We start from the raw sequence: 20,166 nt of genomic DNA on the forward strand, positions 1-20,166 counted from the left end.
GGTCAGACCACAGGACATGGTTCCAGTAATCCATGTCTTTAGTCTGTTTGTCTTCAGCAAAGTGTTTGTGAGCTTTCTTGTGCATCATCTCTGGAAGATACTTCCTTCTGGGGTGACAGCCATGGAGACCACCTCGATGCAGCGGCGTATGGTCTGTTCATTGACAGGCAGACACCCACCTCTTTAAGCTTTGCAGCAATGCTGGCGGGACTCATGAGTGAGGCCAGTTTTGAGTGGAACCTATCTTGTTAAACCGCTGTATGGTCTTGGCCACCGTGCTGAAGCGCTATATCAGGGTGTTGGCAATCTTCTTATAGCCTCGTCCATCTCTATGTAGAGCAGCAAGTCTTTTTTTTCAGATCCTCAGAGTTCTTTACCATGAGGATCCATGTTGACCTTCCAGTGACCAGTATGAGAGTGTGTGAGAACGAGAACACCAAATTTAACACACCTATACACAGCTATAGACTTGAGTGTTGCCGATTCTTGTGCTGCCGGCACATTCTTTCCACATACAGTAGGTGCATAATAGAAATGTGTTTCCGTGAAGGTTCTCCCACCTCCAATATTTTACACGGACATGTACACATTGGGTATTTTGCAGCTTTAGGCTTCTTATTCCTTGTGGGAATACAATGGTGTAAGGCAACATCTGTACAGATCTGTACTGTCAGCAATACGAGCTACATTGCATCAAATTGTGCACTATAATATCATCTTGACCACGTCTCCCAGGACAAGGAGAGTGACAACACCTCCCGAAAGAGTCGGCAAATCTCCAGGGCCCTGCCCAAACTACCTGATACCTTTTTGAAACCTGTGTTCTTTTTTTTTTTTTTGGGAGGTGGAGAATGGAGGAGAAATGGGCTTGGATGGGGCAAAGTCTTGAAAATGGGGCACAAGTTTTCCGGACTACTTATCTATCAGTCTCCCAGATGCCAACCATCAGCAACTACTTGTAATATAGATCATAAGTCTCACACGTGTGGGTGAGGTCCTACCAGTCACATGGGGGGGGATATGGGGCGTAGATTATTGTATGAACTGGTTGTACATTGTTCTGCAAAGTCTTATATAAAAACCCCAAAATAAGCATACAGGAAAAATGAAAATCCAGTTGATCTTCGTTGGTTCAACGTCTGCTGTGTGGTCCGCTGGTGAATTTCCAGATAAGGCAGCATCAGCAACAAGTTATGTTATAGTTATGTTTCACAACGTTGGACTGTGTACAGAATACCCCTTGTACTGCACTATGGTATAGGACCATCTATGCTTTGCATCTTACTATGTGCTAGTGCTGGCTTGTTCATCAGGACAGATGATTAACAAAAATATATAAAACTGAATTTTTAATGTTTCATATCTTCCTTTATGTGATGTTCTCTCCGTGCTTTCATCATCTGTCCTTCATGTGCTTTGTACAGAGACGTCCTGATCTACTTTTATTGGAAGAACAGGAAGGCAATGGGGGAACGATCAATAAGAGTCTACATTAGCCTGTGCTATAAGGGGAGTGCTGCGGTTATACTATTAAAACGGCACTAACCTCAAAAATAGATATTCGGTTGTCTGCAAGTAGGAAAAAATAAAAATCCTGCCTGATTTATGGACTGCCCTTTGGAGAAACACAAAGGGAGACAATCGGTTTGTTTAATGCTTTGCAGTATTAATAGTTCCCAGTGGTTCAGTATACTGCCCGCTCTACCTCCATACCATCCGCGCCCTCTAAAGAAATGTCTGGAAAGAAAAGGAAGTACACCTGGAGGCGACTTTTGCATATTTTTATCACTTAAGTACCGTATGTCTAGACCTAAAAGTTATTCCCCATCTTAAACATCTATAGCATATCAGCAGTATATGTCATAACTGCTGGTTAGGCTTGGACCCAACTCTAGGACCTCACCTACCGGTAGAGGAGATCTTTCTAAATCAGGTCTAGTTGTACCCCCTGAATTGTAAAGTGCTGTGACTGATATATATTGTTATATATTCTTTCTGTAACTTCCGTATATATTATTATAGACCGTTCGGTGCAACATCCCCTACCCCTTTATTTTGATGGAGAAACAGTGAACAGAGGTTATGGGGTACAGATGTCTGGGGTGGGGTAAAATCTTTGAGGCATTCATGGCCGAATCTGTGGATATTTTTTGCACATCTGGGTGATACATTTGCCTAAGACTTGTTCTTTTGCTCATAATACAGGATAGCTGAGTTAGCGGAGAGCATACTGGTTCACAGACAAGTACCTCGATGTATCCGAGCCGAGTGCACAGACAACGCCTTGGAACTGCAGATGGGCACCTTGCGGTGGCAGAGCCGAGTGTGTGGACTGCACACTGTAACAGCGCAGCCCTGTTAGACTTGTGGCTTGGTTGAAGTTCAGATACAAGGTAGCAGCATGCACAAACTACCTTAATACTCAGGCAGCATGCAGCCACCTGAACCAGCCTTAAAGTTTATAGGGAGGGGACATGATAGGTGCACATTGGGTTAGCATGGTACCCTTTCTTCCACTGTAGCAGAGAAAGCCCCGGGGAAGGAGTACACACAGATCAAAGCTGGAGCCAGGACCGGTGTGTAAGAACTTGGAGTTGAGCTCACTATTAATAATGCTGAGCATGCATGACCAAGGCCTTAGGTGCCCAAATACAGTAGGTCAGAGGCATTGGCAATGGCCAATAAGTCACATTTTGCGAACAGCTGCAGCCTTTAATTACCTTAAGATACCACATTGTTGGTGTGCCCATACACATTTATCATGTATATATTAATGTCTTGTCTTACAACTCTTGGGTTGTGCGGTTCCTCTGCTATTCCTACTAGAAATGTATGAATAAATTGACAACTAGGTGTGTCCAGTTGTGGTGTGTTCCTACAAAGTCTGACACTTACAGGGGTCGTCCGGGACTAATTTAATAATTACCTATTTTTGGGATAGCTCATCATCAGTATCGGTTCAGTTCTGCGGGGGACCAGTACTTGGCACCACAATAAGTCAGCTGTTACCAAGCGTCTATCAAGTCCTGTCACTGCCATTGAAGTTCTAGGAAAGAATGATAATGTTATTTTATGGGAAGATTTTATTTCTATCTGATGATAGAAGTATCTGATCGCTGGATCTATTATATCTGTAATACCAGACACAGCCATAGACAAGAGTGGCGCTGTTTATTTCTGCCTTATGTATTTACACCTCCACATCTTTAAGTCGCTTGTCATTTTGGCTTTTAAATCATTCGGAGTTTAGTGGCGCAGGCTTTAATGAATAGATGGAGTTAATGGCTACTAACAAATGCAGGATGTGGTTTCCAATTCAGGCTCATCACCGCATAATTACTAAATTATAAAAATCTCCAGGGTGAATGCCCTTTTCCGTGTGTGTGTGTGTGTGTGTGTGTGTGTGTGTGTGTGAAGATATATATTTATCTCATTATCAAAAATTGTTTTTTTTTCTTTTTTTTTAAAGAGTTAGAAAAAAAGTTAATTGATGACTGTATTGCTTAATCATGTTTTATCTCTTATATTTTATTAAACTGTAAAGGTACTGTCACACTAGACGATATCGCTAGCGATCCGTGACGTTGCAGCGTCCTCGCTAGCGATATCGTCCAGTGTGACAGGCAGCAGCGATCAGGCCCCTGCTGGGAGATCGCTGGTCGGGGAAGAAAGTCCAGAACTTTATTTCGTCGCTGGACTCCCCGTAGACATCGCTGAATCGGCGTGTGTGACACCGATTCAGCGATGTCTTCACTGGTAACCAGGGTAAACATCGGGTAACTAAGCGCAGGGCCGCGCTTAGTAACCCGCTGTTTACCCTGGTTACCAGCGTAAAAAAACAAACAGTACATACTTACATTCAGCTGTCTGTCCCTTGCCGTCTGGTTCCTGCCTTGACTGCTTGCCATAAAGTGAAAGCAGAGCACAGCCACAGCGGTGAGTCACCGCTGTGTGACTCACCGCTGTGCTGTGCTTTCACTTTCACTTTACGGCAAGCAGTCAGTGCAGGAACCAGACGGCAAGGGACAGACAGCTGAATGTAAGTATGTACTGTTTGTTTTTTTACGCTGGTAACCAGGGTAAACATCGGGTTACTAAGCACGGCCCTGCGCTTAGTTACCCGATGTTTACCCTGGTTACCGGGGACCTCGGGATCGTTGGTCGCTGGAGAGCTGTCTGTGTGACAGCTCTCCAGCGACCAAACAGCGACGCTGCAGCGATCCGGATCGTTGTCGGTATCGCTGCAGCGTCGCTAAGTGTGACGGTACCTTTACTTCAAGCTGCAGTAATGATAAAACATTAAATAGAATATATATCTATATTACAGAATTACAAAATGATAAAAATAGATTACATCAAAAAGACCACACAAATTATACCTTTTAAAGGGAACCTGTCAGAAGGTTTTTGCTGTGTAATCTGAGAGCAGCATGGTGTTTGGGCAGAGACACTGATTCTAAGGATGTGTTACTTACTAGGCTGTGTGATACTGTTTCAATAAAATCAATGTTTTATCAGCAGGAGAATATCACTGCAGTACATGGTTTATCGTCCCTCCTAGGACTTGTGTGTAGCACCATCCCCACCACTGATTGGCAGATTTTTGTCCAATATACATCATACATAGAAAGCTGCCAACTAGTGGCTTGAGAGTGAAAGACCATTTCATGAGGAGAAACAATTAGATGTCAGGATTGTGTTGGGACTACTGGCGCTCGCCATGTCCCTAGAACTAAAGGCGCCCTTGTCTATCTCTGTCCCTCAGATTACTCCTGAAGGTGGAGAAGCCGGGTTCACGTACCTTGCCATGTCCGTATTTCAACCACTAGATGGTGGCCCGATTCCAACGCATCGGGTATTCTAGAATATGCATGTCCACATAGTATATTGCCCAGTCACATAGTATATTGCCCAGCTACGTAGTATATTGCCCAGTGATGTAGCATATTGCCCAGCGACGTAGTATATTGCCCAGCCACGTAGCATATTGCCCAGCCACGTAGCATATTGCCCAGCCACGTAGCATATTGCCCAGCCACGTAGCATATTGCCCAGCCATGTAGTATATTGCCCAGCCACGTAGTATATTGCCCAGCCACGTAGTATATTGCCCAGAGACGTAGTATACAGCACAGAGCCACGTAGTATATTGCCCAGCCACGTAGTATATTGCCCAGCCATGTAGTATATTGCCCAGCCACGTAGTATATTGCCCAGTCACGTAGTATATTGCCCAGTGACGTAGTATACAGCACAGAGCCACGTAGTATATTGCCCAGCCACGTAGTATATTGCCCAGCTACGTAGTATGTTGCCCAGCCACGTATGTCACAGGTTAAAAAATAAAAAATAAACATATACTCACCTTCCAAGGGAGCCCTTGTAGTCATATCGCCTGTGTGTGGTGCACTCAGCAGCTTCCGGTCCCAGGGTTGGTAGCGCAGAACCCGTGATGATATCGCGGTCACATGACTGTGACGTCATGGCAGGTCCTTCTCGCGCAGGACTTGTGATGAGGTCACGGTCACATGACCGTGACGTCATGGCAGGTCCTTGTCGCATACCATCCTTGCCACTGGAACCTGCCGCTTGCATGGAGCGGTTACCGGAGCGTCGCGAAGAGCGGGAAAGGCGGCGGAACGTGAGTATATATTTTTTTTAAATTATTTTTAACATTAGATCCTTTTACTATTGATGCTGCATAGGCAGCATCAATAGTAAAAACTTGGTCACACAGGGTTAATAGCGGCGGTAACGGAGTGAGTTACTCGCGGCATAACGCGGTCTGTTACCGCTGGCATTAACCCTGTGTGAGCGGTGACTGGAGGGGAGTATGGAGCGGGCGCCGGGCACTGACTGCAGGGGAGTAGGGAGGGACTAATCGGACTGTGGGCATCACTGATTGGTCGCGGCAGCCATGACAGGCAGCTGGCGAGACCAATCAGCGACTTGGATTCCATAACAGACAGAGGCCGCGACCAATGAATATCCGGGACAGACAGACTGAAGTGACCCTTAGACAATTATATAGTAGATTATCTGTCTCCTCCTCCACCCAGGGTAGTGGGTAGCTGAAGTGTAGGAATACACTAACAAGACTACCGAGGGAAGACGGACAGACATAAATAAAAATACCAACCATAAAAAATACTCACACACCAAACAAGAGTGGGGCACAGTTAAAGGAAAGAGAAACCAAATAGGAGAGGATGAGGATGTGCACACAAACAGAACTCTAAGCAACAATCTCCTGAACAATCTCCAAACACTAACTCCAACCACAAACACCACCTCCAACTCCAGAACCAGACCGTTAGAACTAACACAGGCAATTCCTAAGTGCCAGAGGCGAGCATATATAGCAGAGGGGAGTGGCCAACACTGAACAGCTGAAACAATCCAAGTAGGACAACTCCAGGAGCTTCAACTAAACAGAATAACTCTTGAACTGCCAGCTGGAAAAAAACCCTGTACTGTTCAATTGGCTGGTTAACTCCAACCAGCGCTGGAGTTCATGAAACCAGACACTGCAGTGTTCTTGTCCCTCTCTGTTTCGGTAGATTTCTATGATAAAATATAGTACAAAGTTGCTCATTTTTATCTCTACAATTGAGTTATGAAGTTAAAAATTAAAATGGTGGTTACTCTTTAAAGTAGTGGACAACCTGTTATTTTTGTTTTTGTTTTTCTTTAGGCCATTCATATTTTGTTCAGTGTAATCGACATTTTTCATTTTTGCTGTAATTATCTATTGTGGTTAATGGAGCTTTTTGGTTTCAGAAAATAAAGCGTATTTTTTTTTTTATAGTTCTACTACTTTCCAATATACTAAGTACTGCTTATCATGTGTTCATGGTTTCTAACATCTGAGCATAGTCATAAAATGGTTCTAATCTATGTGCAGACTCCCAGCAGTTTAAACCGAAAATGTTTGCATTTTTCACCCACTCCTGGTTTTGGATTACAAATACTGATGTAAAATATTGACCAAATACTGATCATGTGAACGTGGCTTGCGTTCCCCTTCAGTCTCATAAGGGCACATGTGAGCATTTTCTACACTGTGTACTGTATGCATTATATCTGTGTATTACATATGTGATACTGAGTTTGTATTATTGTGCTTTTCTTTCAGCTTTTATCATGTGATGTATTCAAAATCTGGATAAATGTTTCTGGAGAGAGAATATTTTTGCCATATTGCGTGATCGGCATAGAAAGGATTGATATGGTTTTGCTGCCACCGTAGTACACCCGGGAGCTACTTTTGAAGATGAGTTCGGAAGAGAAAGGCATATCGCCAGCTCACAGAATAGCAACGCCAACGCACAAAAGTGCCTCCTCTTCTTCCTCCTCCCAGAGGGATAGCAGGCAGGTAAGAATCGCTTACACTAATGGCCTCTGCAGTGAAGACTGACTTGGTCATCGCTAGCTTTGCTTTACTTAGGCTGCATTTTCTTAGTAGCAATTTTATAGGCAACTTTTTATCACGCTTTTGATCATTTCTTCAAATATTTGTGCTATTTACTCTGAATTTAGGAAATATATTGTATTTGTTTTTTTTTTGCACTTGGTGCCTTACACCTTTAAATAGATCATATAAAGCAATGAAGTATATTAACTTTTCTATTGGTGTCATTGAAATAAGTATTCATTTGTATAAAAAAGTCACAATCAGCATAGTACAGTAGGTACTGGTATAAGGGACCTAGGCTAGAAGGGGGTTTGCATTTCATTTCACCATTGAACGACTGAGAACTTGCAAAGGAAAAAAAATGATTTTTTTTTGCTGTCAGCAGAAACCACTAGGGGGAGCTCACTGCATTAGACTGTATACAGCTCCCATTTTGTTCAGTGAAGTTGTATAGATCCATATGCAGTGAGCTCCCCCTGGTGGTGGTCCCAAACGGCGACAATTTTAAGTCTATGGCAGTAATTGAAAGCATGGTGTTTGAACTTTTTGCAAATATATATTAGCAAAAATCTACAGTTCAAGGTTTTCAGGGGGAGATTTTTACATGTATGCAACATAAGCAGCAAGGAAAGGAAAAGTGCTAGGACGGTTATGAACACGAATAATATAAATCTTTATTAGGAATGTAATTAAGAACAAGAAAAAAAGTAAATATCCAACATCGCAAAATACAGAAAAGGGAGGTGGGTGAGCCTAATAGGGAAAAATATGTATTAATTACCCCAAAATGTAAAATTATGTAATAAAAGTGCATGGAAAAACAATGGGTGTCAAAGTGACCAACCAAAAAAGGATATATATATACAAATGGGTTCAAAGTAAGAATAACAGGTAGGTATCAAAATACAGAGAGTAAATAAATAATGAATAATAGCTAAGTGGTTATAGTGGTGCTAACGCTTTTACAAATAGTCCCATTAGAAATGTAAGCATGTAATCTAGAAGTGTATGCAAATAACAGGAGCAATAAGTTAAAAGAATGAAATCATACAGGTTCACCCAACAACGAGCCAATGCGCGTTTCGCTGGCACCTTCATTGATGGTTAACCCCTGACAAAGCCGAAGGAGGCACAAAATCATGGAGCTAAACTTTCTAGCCAGTCCATTTCTGCTGGACCGGAGCCCTGTCCTACTACCTCTAGAATAATAAGTGCCTCTTCTGAATAGTAGTCCTATCACTACTTTGCAGAGAGACCCTCATATGACATCATGCGGGCCCACTAATCAGAACAGTCACCTGACATGCTGCAGGTAGTAGAAGGTCTGCCGGGCTCTGGTCCAGCAGACATGGACTACTGATGTGACCATTGAACTAGAGTACGGAGAAGGTCTTTACTCAACTCCAGATTTTTGCCAACTGGTCAAGATATCTAACCTGTGGGCGGTTTGATCTCTGAGACCCCCCATGATCCTGAGAATGCACTCTTCGTCAGTCATATAGACATTAAACTGACCGGTTGTGTGCATTTGTAGCCACCACTCTAATCTAATGAGGCACTTTAGAGCCCTGTTCTTGGGATTTCTGGGGGATCTACTGGTGGGACCCTCAGTGATCAGCAACTAATCATGTTTGATGTGTGCACAGCATGATCTTCAGTATTTATAGCAGCTTGCAAGTTGGTTTGTAGTTCCCTATGACATATTTTTTTCTACTGGCTATCCAAGATATTGCATCATTATTCTATTCACTTTGGTAAAACAATGTTCCGAGTTCCGCAGCTTCTTCCAAAAGTACGGTACTTAGTCGGTCCCCCAACAATTTAATATTAATGGTGTATTTTTATGATAATATGGATACATACATACTACTGTATATTAATTGTCCACATTTTATGCACATAAAGGCATAATCTCCCGACGCCATTTGTCACGAAAGAGTTGGAAGGTCCATACTCATGTAGTAGACATCAGCCAATGACGCCAATATCGGCAGGTTTTGACCACTTTAGTCTGTGATGAGGCCTTTAGCTCCATGACCACCTTTGTTCGTACCCTTATTTAATGTACACAATAGCAGGATCTCCCGACACCATTTGTCGGGAAGAGTCGGAAGGTCCAGACTCATGGAGTAGACGTCAGCCAATGACGGCAATATCGGCAGGTTTTGACCACTTTAGTCTAATGTGATGAGGACCTTATCGCCGCCATGACCACCTTTGTTGATACCCTCATATAATGTACACAATAGCAGGATCTCCTGATGCCATTAGTCGGCAAAGAGTCGGGAGGTCCAGACTCATTCAGGAGATGTCAGCCAATGATGCCAATATCGGCAGGTTTTGACCACTTTAGTCAAATGTGATGAAGACCTTAACTCCACCGTGACCACCTTTGTTAGTGTCAGTGTTCTGAATCTTAATATCTTACTATTATGTAGGTATTTCCTCTGCTGTTTTCCATTTTCATTCCTGTCCACTATAGATTTGCATGCCTTCTGTCTGCTTTTAACAACCTCTAATCTACAAGTTCCAAGTAAAGCACTTGTGTAACACAATCCACCCTTGGCTTATCCCATACATGGTAGATATTGTAGATATCACCGCCGTCAAAAAAACAGTCTTTGGTTTACAAATGGCAATATAAATGGTCTACAACCCACCGTTCTGTAGAAATGCTTACATCATCTCCGGTTACAGATCATTGGAATTGCTGAGTTTGTGGTATTCATGCTGCAAATCTGTTGAATTACATAGAGCTGCTTCCTAAGCAATAAATCAGGAGTTTCGAGCAGCTCAGCGCCTTAAGTGGCAATTGTTTCTAATGCCGCTAGCAGCCAATATCATACTAATTTTTTATAGATTGCCTAAGTATAAACTGTAACCAGAATTAAACCTATTGGATATTAGGAAAATGAGTCCTAACAGGCGAACAACTCTTATTTACCGTTAAGTACATTTACTATACCCTATTGCCACCGAAAAAGTGTAGGTGAGAGCTGGTCTGAAGAAATCTAGTTGTTTTTTTTTCTGCACAGGGTGGACATGGCTGGAATTATGTGTGAAGGCATGTAAGGATCTACAATATTCCGAGTGCTACATTGCAAGTAGTGGTAGTTTATTGGATTTGTTTGGATCCATTAGTCAACAGGACATCTGTGCGGTGCTCCTAAGGCGCGCTCTTATGGATTTGAGAGGTTGCTGTTCTTGTATAGTTATTTTCCTTCAATTTTAAGGGAGTAGAGAAAATTGCCAATTGAGTTCAACAATTTTCAGCACTCCTATAGAAATGGGGGAAAAAAGCGTGTGCTGCAGCCAGGTTCTCGAGATGAATGCGATAGCAGTTGGACACACGTGTATGTTTATTTATTGCATACTCCATAGATAAACCAAAAATGTTAAAAACATACCTGTCCCTTCAGGTACATTTTTAGAATAAGCTGTCACATGAGTGTGTACATGAATAATAACACAATTTTTGGCCATTATGTGATTTATATTTTTCATTTATCGTTAGTTTTCCCGCTTGTAAGCTTTTTTTTCTCTCATTTTCAGTTCCCTTTGAGCTGGTAGGTGAAGACTTGCTACAATCATGTTTCCCGTACACAGCACAAACACAGACATTAGGGATTCCTTATTTGCAGCACACAGACAAAAACTGCAGCATGACAGATTTTAGAGAAGTACTGAGCTGTGTGGCTGTGAATCCAGCACTGAAATAAAATAAGTTTGTTAGAAGCTGTAGTACAATCTACCTGTATCTGCCAGCTCCTCACTCCTCCCCATAACTGCAGAGAGTATAATTGGAAGTTTAACCTGTTACTGTGCTTTCAGTCTGTCTTGCTTGTATCCAAATGGATTTAAATGGGCATTTTCATATTAATAAATTGCCTTAGACAGCATGAAAATACGCGAGTTTGCAATTAACTTGCTTTTTCTATCTGCTGTCATTATTCTGAAGCGAGAGCTTTTATCTTTCACAGTGTAGATCTGGTTTTCATGAAGCTTGGCCATAAGTGCCTACCCAGACACTGGCCAAGAGTGTACAGTAGTTACACTCCAAGGAGAGGAGTTCACTCTGAACATACCAGCCACCTCTGTTCAGTTCATTGATTTCTTTACAGCAGCTAGTTGCTCACCTCACTGTCCCTGTCAGCTCCTGAAAGCTGTTGTTACCAATCTTGCAAAATCACCAGCCCGAAGTATCAACTTCTCCCAGAGCAAGTCTCCAAATCATGGCTCTCACTGTCTTGAGCCGGGCACTTGCTCAAATGCCCTCTTATCTCTATATGTAAATATAGTGAAATCAGTATAGGCTCCAGAACAAACAAACGTTAGCTGAATACAGCAGGCTACAGCAGAACTTGTTCTGCACTTTATAGGTCTACTAATACTACAGTTCTGCTACTTACCAGAACTGTCACTCAAGGAAGAAAGCCCACCCTGCCAGAAATCAGGAAGTGAAAGGGATGAGAAAGCTGTGACAAGTTGAGACTACCTCTTCAAGCTGTTTTAGAATGGATCAGGAGGCAAAGGTAAGGGGATGTAGCTCATAAGTGGAGAAAGAAGCAGAATTCTCTGATAACGTACAACATTTCTTACGTTCACCTGTACAATTGATTTTTGCAAAATTTGTTGAATTGCCTTTAAATGGGGCAAGCTATTTTTTGAGGCATATAGCAATGTCATAGATTTTTCAACTCAGGCTTCCCTCTATTAGCCACTACAAAAAAAACTGCTATAGAAATCTATCCCACACAGAGGGAGTTAGAAAAATGCCATCCTCTGTTTTTGTCCAGTCCAGCTCTTCAGCACTACTGGTCTCCTATGCTCTCCAATAGTTAAAAAGGATGTGGTGACTCTGAAGTGAGAACACGCCTTCTTCGTGGGTGTTTGCTTTTCCTCCTCTATGACACTGCCATGTGTTAATTGACCAACGCCGTAGAGGTGAAAAAGCAAATGCCCAGAGATGTTCTGTGGTATATACCCAGTTGGTTATTTGCATCATTATTAACTGGGAGTATAAATTTGGAATGGAGGGGCAGAGAAAAAAAAAAGGAAAAACTTCCAAAATCGATGGAACAGCGGTAATTGGAGGAGGGAGTCGGTTTAAATGAATAAAATCCAGTGAAATGTCCTCTTTAACTACAGTAACATCCGCATATACCTCTTGTTGGAGGGCGCTATGCAGCACCCATTATATTGATGCTGATGCTAGTGCTTAATTCTCTTCCTCCATTGTCTACACTTTGGCAGATGGCCTTTTCAATTTAAATATTTGACATGTGCATAATGACAGCAGAATTCAGCAATTCTCCTCAATGCAGATTTTCAATTACTGTGATAATTTGCCAATGATGGAATTTTATATCAAGAGCTATTGGCACGTATTTCTTTGGCAGCTAGAAACTGGCAGCCGCAGAATGTTTTCTGTAACTCAGCTCTAAATTGTTTGCTGATGCTGTCCGGTGCTACTGCTATAGCGAAGTCAGGCGTACACTGCATTTTCTGGTATGTGCAGCCATTAATCTAAAAGTGTGTTAGAGCTATCCATGCTGTATAATGCAGTGTACCTAAAAGCCTGCGACACATTCTAAAGTATTGTAAGAGCTCCAAAGACTTAAAGGGTACTCCATTATAAGTTGTACATTTTAGATCAGGGTAGGTCCCACCTCTAGGACCCCCATGAACTCGAAAGTAGGGACTCCCTTGGATCTCCCATGGTCACAAGACCCAGCCAGGATTAGTTAAATGGAGCTACATGTGCCAAGTTCCAATCAAGTTTAAGACATTGAAGAATATAGCTGAGTGAAATGTTAAGCTACCTTCAAGTATCTTCATTTTCCCGGATTTATATGCAGTGGCAGGGTTCATAGTCTTGTGGTCAGGGGTGCACCAGAGGAGAATGGGGAACACAAATCTACCATATTGGGCATTGTATTGATTCCATTTATGGAATCCACACTGTTCTAACAGTTATCAACTATAGAGTAGATAGCTGATTACTTTATATAGATTGGAATACCCCATTACTCACATCCACTTTTAGATCCATACTATAGACCAGAGGTCCCCAACTCCAGTCCTCAAGGCCCACCAACATGTCATGTTTTCAGGATTTCCTTAGTCTTGCCCAGGTAATAATTGCATCACCTGTGCAATGCAAAGGAAATCCTGAAAACATGACCTGTTGGTGGGCCTTGAGGACTGGAGTTGGGGACCTCTGCTATAGACAACCAAAAGAATTGTCAGGACACTGGTCCTGCCAGCTCATCAGTAGTCTGTGGTCGCCTAACCTTAGACCTGAGAACCTCCTTCTACCTTCTGGAATTCCGGTTCCTAAGCTGATTAATAGGCTTGACGTGATATCATAGTTGTGGCTCAACTCACGAAAGTGAGGTAGGAAGAGGTTGATAGGGCTTTGCTCTGGTGGCCATAGATTACTGACATGACTGGCTGGCAAGAGTCTTGCTAATTTTTTTGCACAACTACCGAACATCTATCTAAACCCATTTTTGGAACTAGATATACAGGTTTCAAAATGCGATTTCACACATCTATACCATGGCAGCTGAATCTGGGCCCTCTGGTTCTGTTGTCATCTGAGTTCAATTCAGTAGAGCAGTGGGGAAGCAAGACTTAAGGCCGTCATATTACCACATTTCTGCTATGTGAAATTTGCTTTAGGCCACGGTCAAACATCAATATTTTTTTTTTTTTTTAGGAGTGCCATCTATGTTTTTCACGGATAGCACTCGTACCTGTGATACCCTATCATACCGCCTTGATTTTCAGTCGACCGAGTGGTCGGTACAAAATCGTGGAGACATGTCCAATTTTGATCTGTATGTTGGATCAAAATCAACAATGTAAGTCTATGTTTCTGTGAAAAAAAAATCGGACCGCATTTGGATGGCTTCGCAGCACGGTCTGATTTTCACGGACTGTAGCATAGGAGAAGGTAGAGAACCTTTCTGTTTTTCCTCTACATATCAGAAAAACTGATGACACTTGGACCACTCTGACCAAAGTTTGAACAAAATAATCGGTCCGTTTTTCTCGTCCATGAGAAAAAGCAGACTTCTGAATGAGGCCTATTTTGAAATGCAAGGGTGCAAAAGAGGGCTGCTATTTGGGCAGATCTAGAAAACAGTCGTTAAAGAAGCATTAAAGGGAACCTGTCGCCCCCAAAATCGAAGGTGAGCTAAACCCACCAGCATCAGGGGCTTATCTACAGCATTCTGGAATGCTGTAGATAAGCCCCCGATGTATCCTGAAAGATGAGAAAAACAGGTTAGATTATACTCACCCAGGGGCGGTGCCAGTCCGGTTCTGGTCCGATGGTCATCACGGTCCGGTCCGGGGCCTCTCATCTTCTTACGATGATGTCCTCTTCTTCTATTCATCCTGTGGCTCCGGCACAGGCATACTTTGACTGCCCTGTTGAAGGCAGAGCAAAGTACTGCAGTGCGCAGGAGGCGGGACAGGTCAGAGAGGCCCGGCGCCTGCACACTGCAGCAACCAGGCAACCCCCACATGTACTTAGCCTGGCTAATAGCTGTAAATCATTCAGCTGTGGCAAGAAAAGCGAAATCTCCGAGCACTAAAAAATACTCGGAGGACCCCTGAGCATGCTCGAGAAATCTCGAGTAACGAGTATTTATTCGGACTCCCATGGCAGCACCACAAGAGAGGGGATCCGCCCTTCAGGAACAGGAAACCTACAGATATAAAAGGGCGGTACCTCTCCCACGCATCAGTTGGTTTCCTGTTCCTGATGGGATAGGATCCTACAGATGAAGAGTCTCATGGATCCCAGGCCAGCCGGCTGGTTCAGGTAGCGGGGGGGTCTCCTACCTCAGCTGGTGTGGAGTTCCTCGAGATGCCACGGTGGTCCTGGCTGGGCTGCACAGCAGTGGCGTTCGCAGCAGGGAGTGGAGTCCGGAGGATGTCTGTCTCCTATGAAGCCTGCGCCAGGTAAGTATTCCCCCGGGTTCTTCTGCTCCGGCGGTGCACTGGTGCCGGAGGTGATGTGTGCAGAGTCGGAGCGTGATGGTGGGCACTGTCCGGGGCCCCACTGGCAGGCCGGGCTTCCTGTGCTGCTCTGGACGCAAAGCGTTGATGGGCTGCGGTGATGTCGGAGGCGGAGCCAGCTTGCGCTTTAGGGTCACCTGAGTTGCTGCGCATGCGCGGTAAATCCAAGATGGCGACGCCCACCGGAATAGGATGCCGGACATTTGCACGCGTCCCTCAGGTCGGTCAGTGCACCTGTAGGGGCGGAGAGCCAAGCGGAGGAGGGCGATGCTGATTTGCTGACAGGAGGAGGGGATGTAAGCAGGCTCCAGGGAAGGACCCATGCTCCTGGTCTCATTTTCTGTGCACAATGGAGAGTGATCATGACAGCAGCCTCAGCTGCTGGAAGATGTGCGGAAGCCTAAGGAAAAAAGTGACAGACGGAGTGAACAGTCCAGTCTTAAGAGCTCCTCCAGACAGGGGTCAGGAGCATCGACTGTGAAACCCACACTCATATTCCGGTACCTATTTGCTGCAGGCACTGGTAAGTGATCTACGTGAATGTTCACTTAGTGATGCGGTTCCCCCTTATATTTTTTATCTTGGGGAAGTGCACGGGTAAAGTTAAACACAAGGAATGCGCCCTCTGTGGAATCCCCTTACCAGATTCGTGCCCGAAAAAAATTATGTACACCCTGTATCCAGCAGATGGTGAGGTCTCAGGAAGGGGTGGAGTGGCATTACGTCTAGATAGACTGTTGCTTTTACTATACTCTCCCAGGGAGCAGAAGAGTCTCCTAAGATTACTGCAAGCCTGAAAGATATAGTCTGGGCAGAAGTAAGGGAATCTTTGAAGTCCCTTTCTCAAGTAAAGAGCTCAAGATGCAAAGACTCTGCTCGTTTTTGCTTGCCCTTAGACCGAGTAGATAAACTGGAAAATTGTCAGGGGTATGATGGGCATAGCGGAACCCAAACTGCAGCTATCCATGCAGGAGATCATGTTAGTGGGTTGGAACAGAGGAAGCGAAGGTCTTTCCCTAAATGAAAAGATCCAGGAGCAAATTTGCCGGGAATGGAAAGAGCCAGAAAAGAGGGGCTCTTTACCACTGGCTCTTAAGTGTAGATACCCTTACGATGATCCAGCAGTCAATACCTGGGACAAAGGCCCTAAGTTAGATGCGGCGGTAGCCAAAGCATCAAAAAGGGCCTTGTTACCTTTTGAAGACATGGGGACCCTTAAAGATCCCCTTGACAGGAAAGCAGAGACCTTCCTTAAGGGATCCTGGGAGATGGCCAGTTCCCTAAGGCCAGCGGTAGCAGCAACTTGTACAGCCACATCCATGATGGTCTGGCTGGAAGAATTAGTCTCGGCTAAAAAAAAGGGGCTGCTAGATACAATTCTAGGTGGCCTGCCAGTGATTTAGGAAGCTGCAGCTTTCCTATCGGATGCCTCAATTGACCCTGTTAGAATGGCGGCCAGAGCAGCAGGACTTTCCAACGCGGCCCGCAGAGCCTTGTGGCTTAAATGCTGGCCGGGGGACATCCAAACAAGATCGACGCTCTGTATTATCCTTTGCAAAGGGGAGTATCTATTTGATCCAACCCTGGATGAGTTGCTGGATAAGGCAGGGGATGATAACATAGTAACTTAGTTAGTAAGGCCGAAAAAAAAGACATTTGTCCATCCAGTTCAGCCAATATTCCATCATAATAAATCCCCAGATCTACGTCCTTCTACAGAACCTAATAATTGTATGATACAATATTGTTCTGCTCCAGGAAGACATCCAGGCCTCCCTTGAACCCCTCGACTGAGTTCGCCATCACCACCTCCTCAGGCAAGCAATTCCAGATTCTCACTGCCCTAACAGTAAAGAATCCTCTTCTATGTTGGTGGAAAAACCTTCTCTCCTCCAGACGCAAAGAATGCCCCCTTGTGCCCGTCACCTTCCTTGGTATAAACAGATCCTCAGCGAGATATTTGTATTGTCCCCTTATATACTTATACATTGTAATCAGATCGCCCCTCAGTCGTCTTTTTTCTAGACTAAATAATCCTAATTTCGCTAAAGTTTCAAAATTTATCGCCTACGTCCTACCAACCTCCTTTCAATAGAAGGAGGTTTGGTCAGGGAAGAAGATGCAAATCATCACCGGCTAGAGACCATTTCAGATGGGAAGATAAATGAAGGAGAGGTATGGGCTTTAGGTTCAGTCGCTCTTCAAGAGAGCGTAAGAAGCCCGACAAATGACTAGCAATTCCCGTGGGGGGAAGATTGTCGGTATTCCTTCCAGCATAGTTAGAGATCACAAATAGTGACTAGGTGCGGAACATAATAGCTAATGGACTCAAGCTTGAGTTCAGTTTTATTCCACGGAATAGCTTTAAATGAACTCCCTTGCTCTCTTCCCCTCTTGAACAGACGGCATTGGAAACAGAGGTTTTGAATTTATGCCTTTAAAGTGTCCTGGTAGAGGTTCTGGAATCTGAGAGTGGTAGAGGATTCTACTCTCCTCTGTTCCTCATTCAGAAACCTGATAGATCATTTAGAACCATTATTAATCTTTGTTCTATAAATTAGTTTCTAATTGATAAAACCTTTAAGATGGAATCAATCAGTTCATCAATAAAGATGTTGTTTGAAAATGGTTTCATGGCCGTCATGGATTTGAGAGACGCGTACTATTAAGTCGCTATCCATACAGATTTCCAGCAATTCCTGAGGGTGGCGGTGTCCATGAGGGGGGCAGTCCGCTATTTTCAATTTACGGCGCTTCGCTTCGGTTTATCGGCTGCCCCTCAGGTATTCACGAAATTAGTTGCCGAAGTCATGGCTCATCTGCGGGAGTCGAATATTCTTATTGTCCCTTACTTAGATGAATTCCTGATAGTGGGTAATTCAGTAGATCATTGCCTGTCACAAATAGAAAAACTAGGGCCAGGCTAGAGCATTTAGGCTGGATAATAAATTATGAGAAATCCCGATTGCAGCCTTTAAAGGTCCAGAAATTTCTAGGCCTACTGTTAGATTCTGAAGCCCAACAATGTTGTCTATTGCCAGACAAGTTAAATGACCCTCAGGCAGGCCATGTCCCTATTAGGCATCCAAACATAGACACAGTGTGAACAGGTGCTGAACCCAGAGTCGCCAACTCGTATATAATCAAACAAATAGGGCAGCACACTGCAGCGCCAAAACATGCAAACTTGAAAACACGAAATTTTTTTAAACTGCATTACTGCACTAGAAATATGAAAAATGAGAGCTTTTAGCGCATAAAAATGGCCAATTTTATGTGTACCTCGTAGCCACGTTATGTCATCTCTCTTATACGAGGTCCTACTCTAAACCTACCTCTCTGAGAATAAACGTCTCCATCTGAATGGGTACATGTGAAACCTCTCCTTGGACTCAAATTCTCTCTCACTGTGGAGGGGTATTGGACCTACTATAATTAAAACACCTGAAGCTAGGAGGCAGGGAGTGCACGATCAGAAGGCTAGAGAGTAAACAGATCTCACCTTCGGGTTAAGGGTACTGCAGGCTATAGTCCCTCCCTAAGGTAGCTTACATCTCTGTAATTCTCTCGTGGTGCTGTCATGGGCGTCTGAATAAAGCATTAAGTTACTTACCGGTAACAGCATTTTTCAGAGGCCCATGACAGCACCCTTAGTTCCCTCCCTTTCATGTGGCGGCTGCACTCCTTTTTATAAGGTTTCACGTGTGTTAAATTACAGTTAAAACGATATATTTTGCATATATTTGTATATATTGGTTATATATTTGTGCCATTAACCGTAGTAGTCCTCTCAAGCTCTGAAATACAACTGATGCGTGGGAGAGGTGCCGCCCTTTTATATCTGTAGGTTTCCTGTTCCTGAAGAACGGATCCCCTCTCTTGAGGTGCTGTCATGGGCCTCCGAAAAATGCCGTTACCGGTAAGTAACTTAATGCTATTAGCTCATCACTAATCATTACACCTTCTGCTTTTTCTGGGATTTTTTGCATAAGTGTGCACACAGAGAGAGCTGTCAATCACTGATAGGACCGCCCACTGGACCGAAAATGCCAGAAAACGCAGAGTTTTAAATGATTAAAGCATAGGCAATGCTGAATATTTTCCCACAAAACTATATATCAATCTTCTCCGATCCTCCTGCTCTATGACATGGTGCCTGTAGATTGGACTGCATTTTCATGATGACACGTTCCTTCTAAACATCGTTTGTACCCAAAAAATGGTGTATAAAAAAGCCAGCTTGCCATTTTTCTTCACTACTTAACCCATTATCTACCAATGTCCTTTTTTTGAGACACCTAATCTTTAGCTTCTAGCAACTAAGATTTTATCATTTTTATAATTAGGTCCAATTTTTTGTGTTGTGTTTGTAAAATGAATGTTTTCAAAATAGGAAATCATGTCATTGTCATTTTTAATTGAATATTGGGACGCCCTTTTCTGAAAAATCCGTACTTGTAAAAATTTTAATTTGGCAAGTAATGGGTTAAATAATAATCTTAATAATAATAAAAAAAATGATACAGATTTAACTTTGACATAATCCTACTGACCTAGGGAATCGTGTTTCTGGATCAATTTTACCGCAAAATAAACTCTATAAAAAGTAATGGCGGAATTGTAGTTTTGTTTTTTTTTTAGTTTTAGCATTTTGTTGTACTTGGAATTTTATTCTTATTTTAGCAGTACTTTGTGTTGTAAAATGAATGGTGTCATTAAAA

The 20,166-nt window shown here is 43.3% G+C and overlaps 1 protein-coding gene across 3 annotated transcripts in view; it reads left to right on the plus strand.

The window, feature by feature from the left end:
- The window catches only part of OSBPL6 (oxysterol binding protein like 6), a 259,204-nt gene that overhangs the window by 137,745 nt on the left and 101,293 nt on the right, over nucleotides 1–20,166 (plus strand). For 2 of the 3 annotated variants that reach the window (XM_069733209.1, XM_069733211.1), the window contains exon 3: nucleotides 7,136–7,375. In XM_069733209.1, coding sequence (XP_069589310.1) covers nucleotides 7,274–7,375 — 102 coding nt within the window. In that variant the 5' untranslated portion in view covers nucleotides 7,136–7,273. Of the gene's footprint in view, nucleotides 1–7,135; nucleotides 7,376–20,166 lie in introns of those variants that run through there. The other variant, XM_069733210.1, reaches the window with a different exon arrangement.

This window comes from Ranitomeya imitator, chromosome 7 (genome assembly GCF_032444005.1).
Source record: "Ranitomeya imitator isolate aRanImi1 chromosome 7, aRanImi1.pri, whole genome shotgun sequence".
Lineage (NCBI taxonomy): Eukaryota > Metazoa > Chordata > Amphibia > Anura > Dendrobatidae > Ranitomeya > Ranitomeya imitator.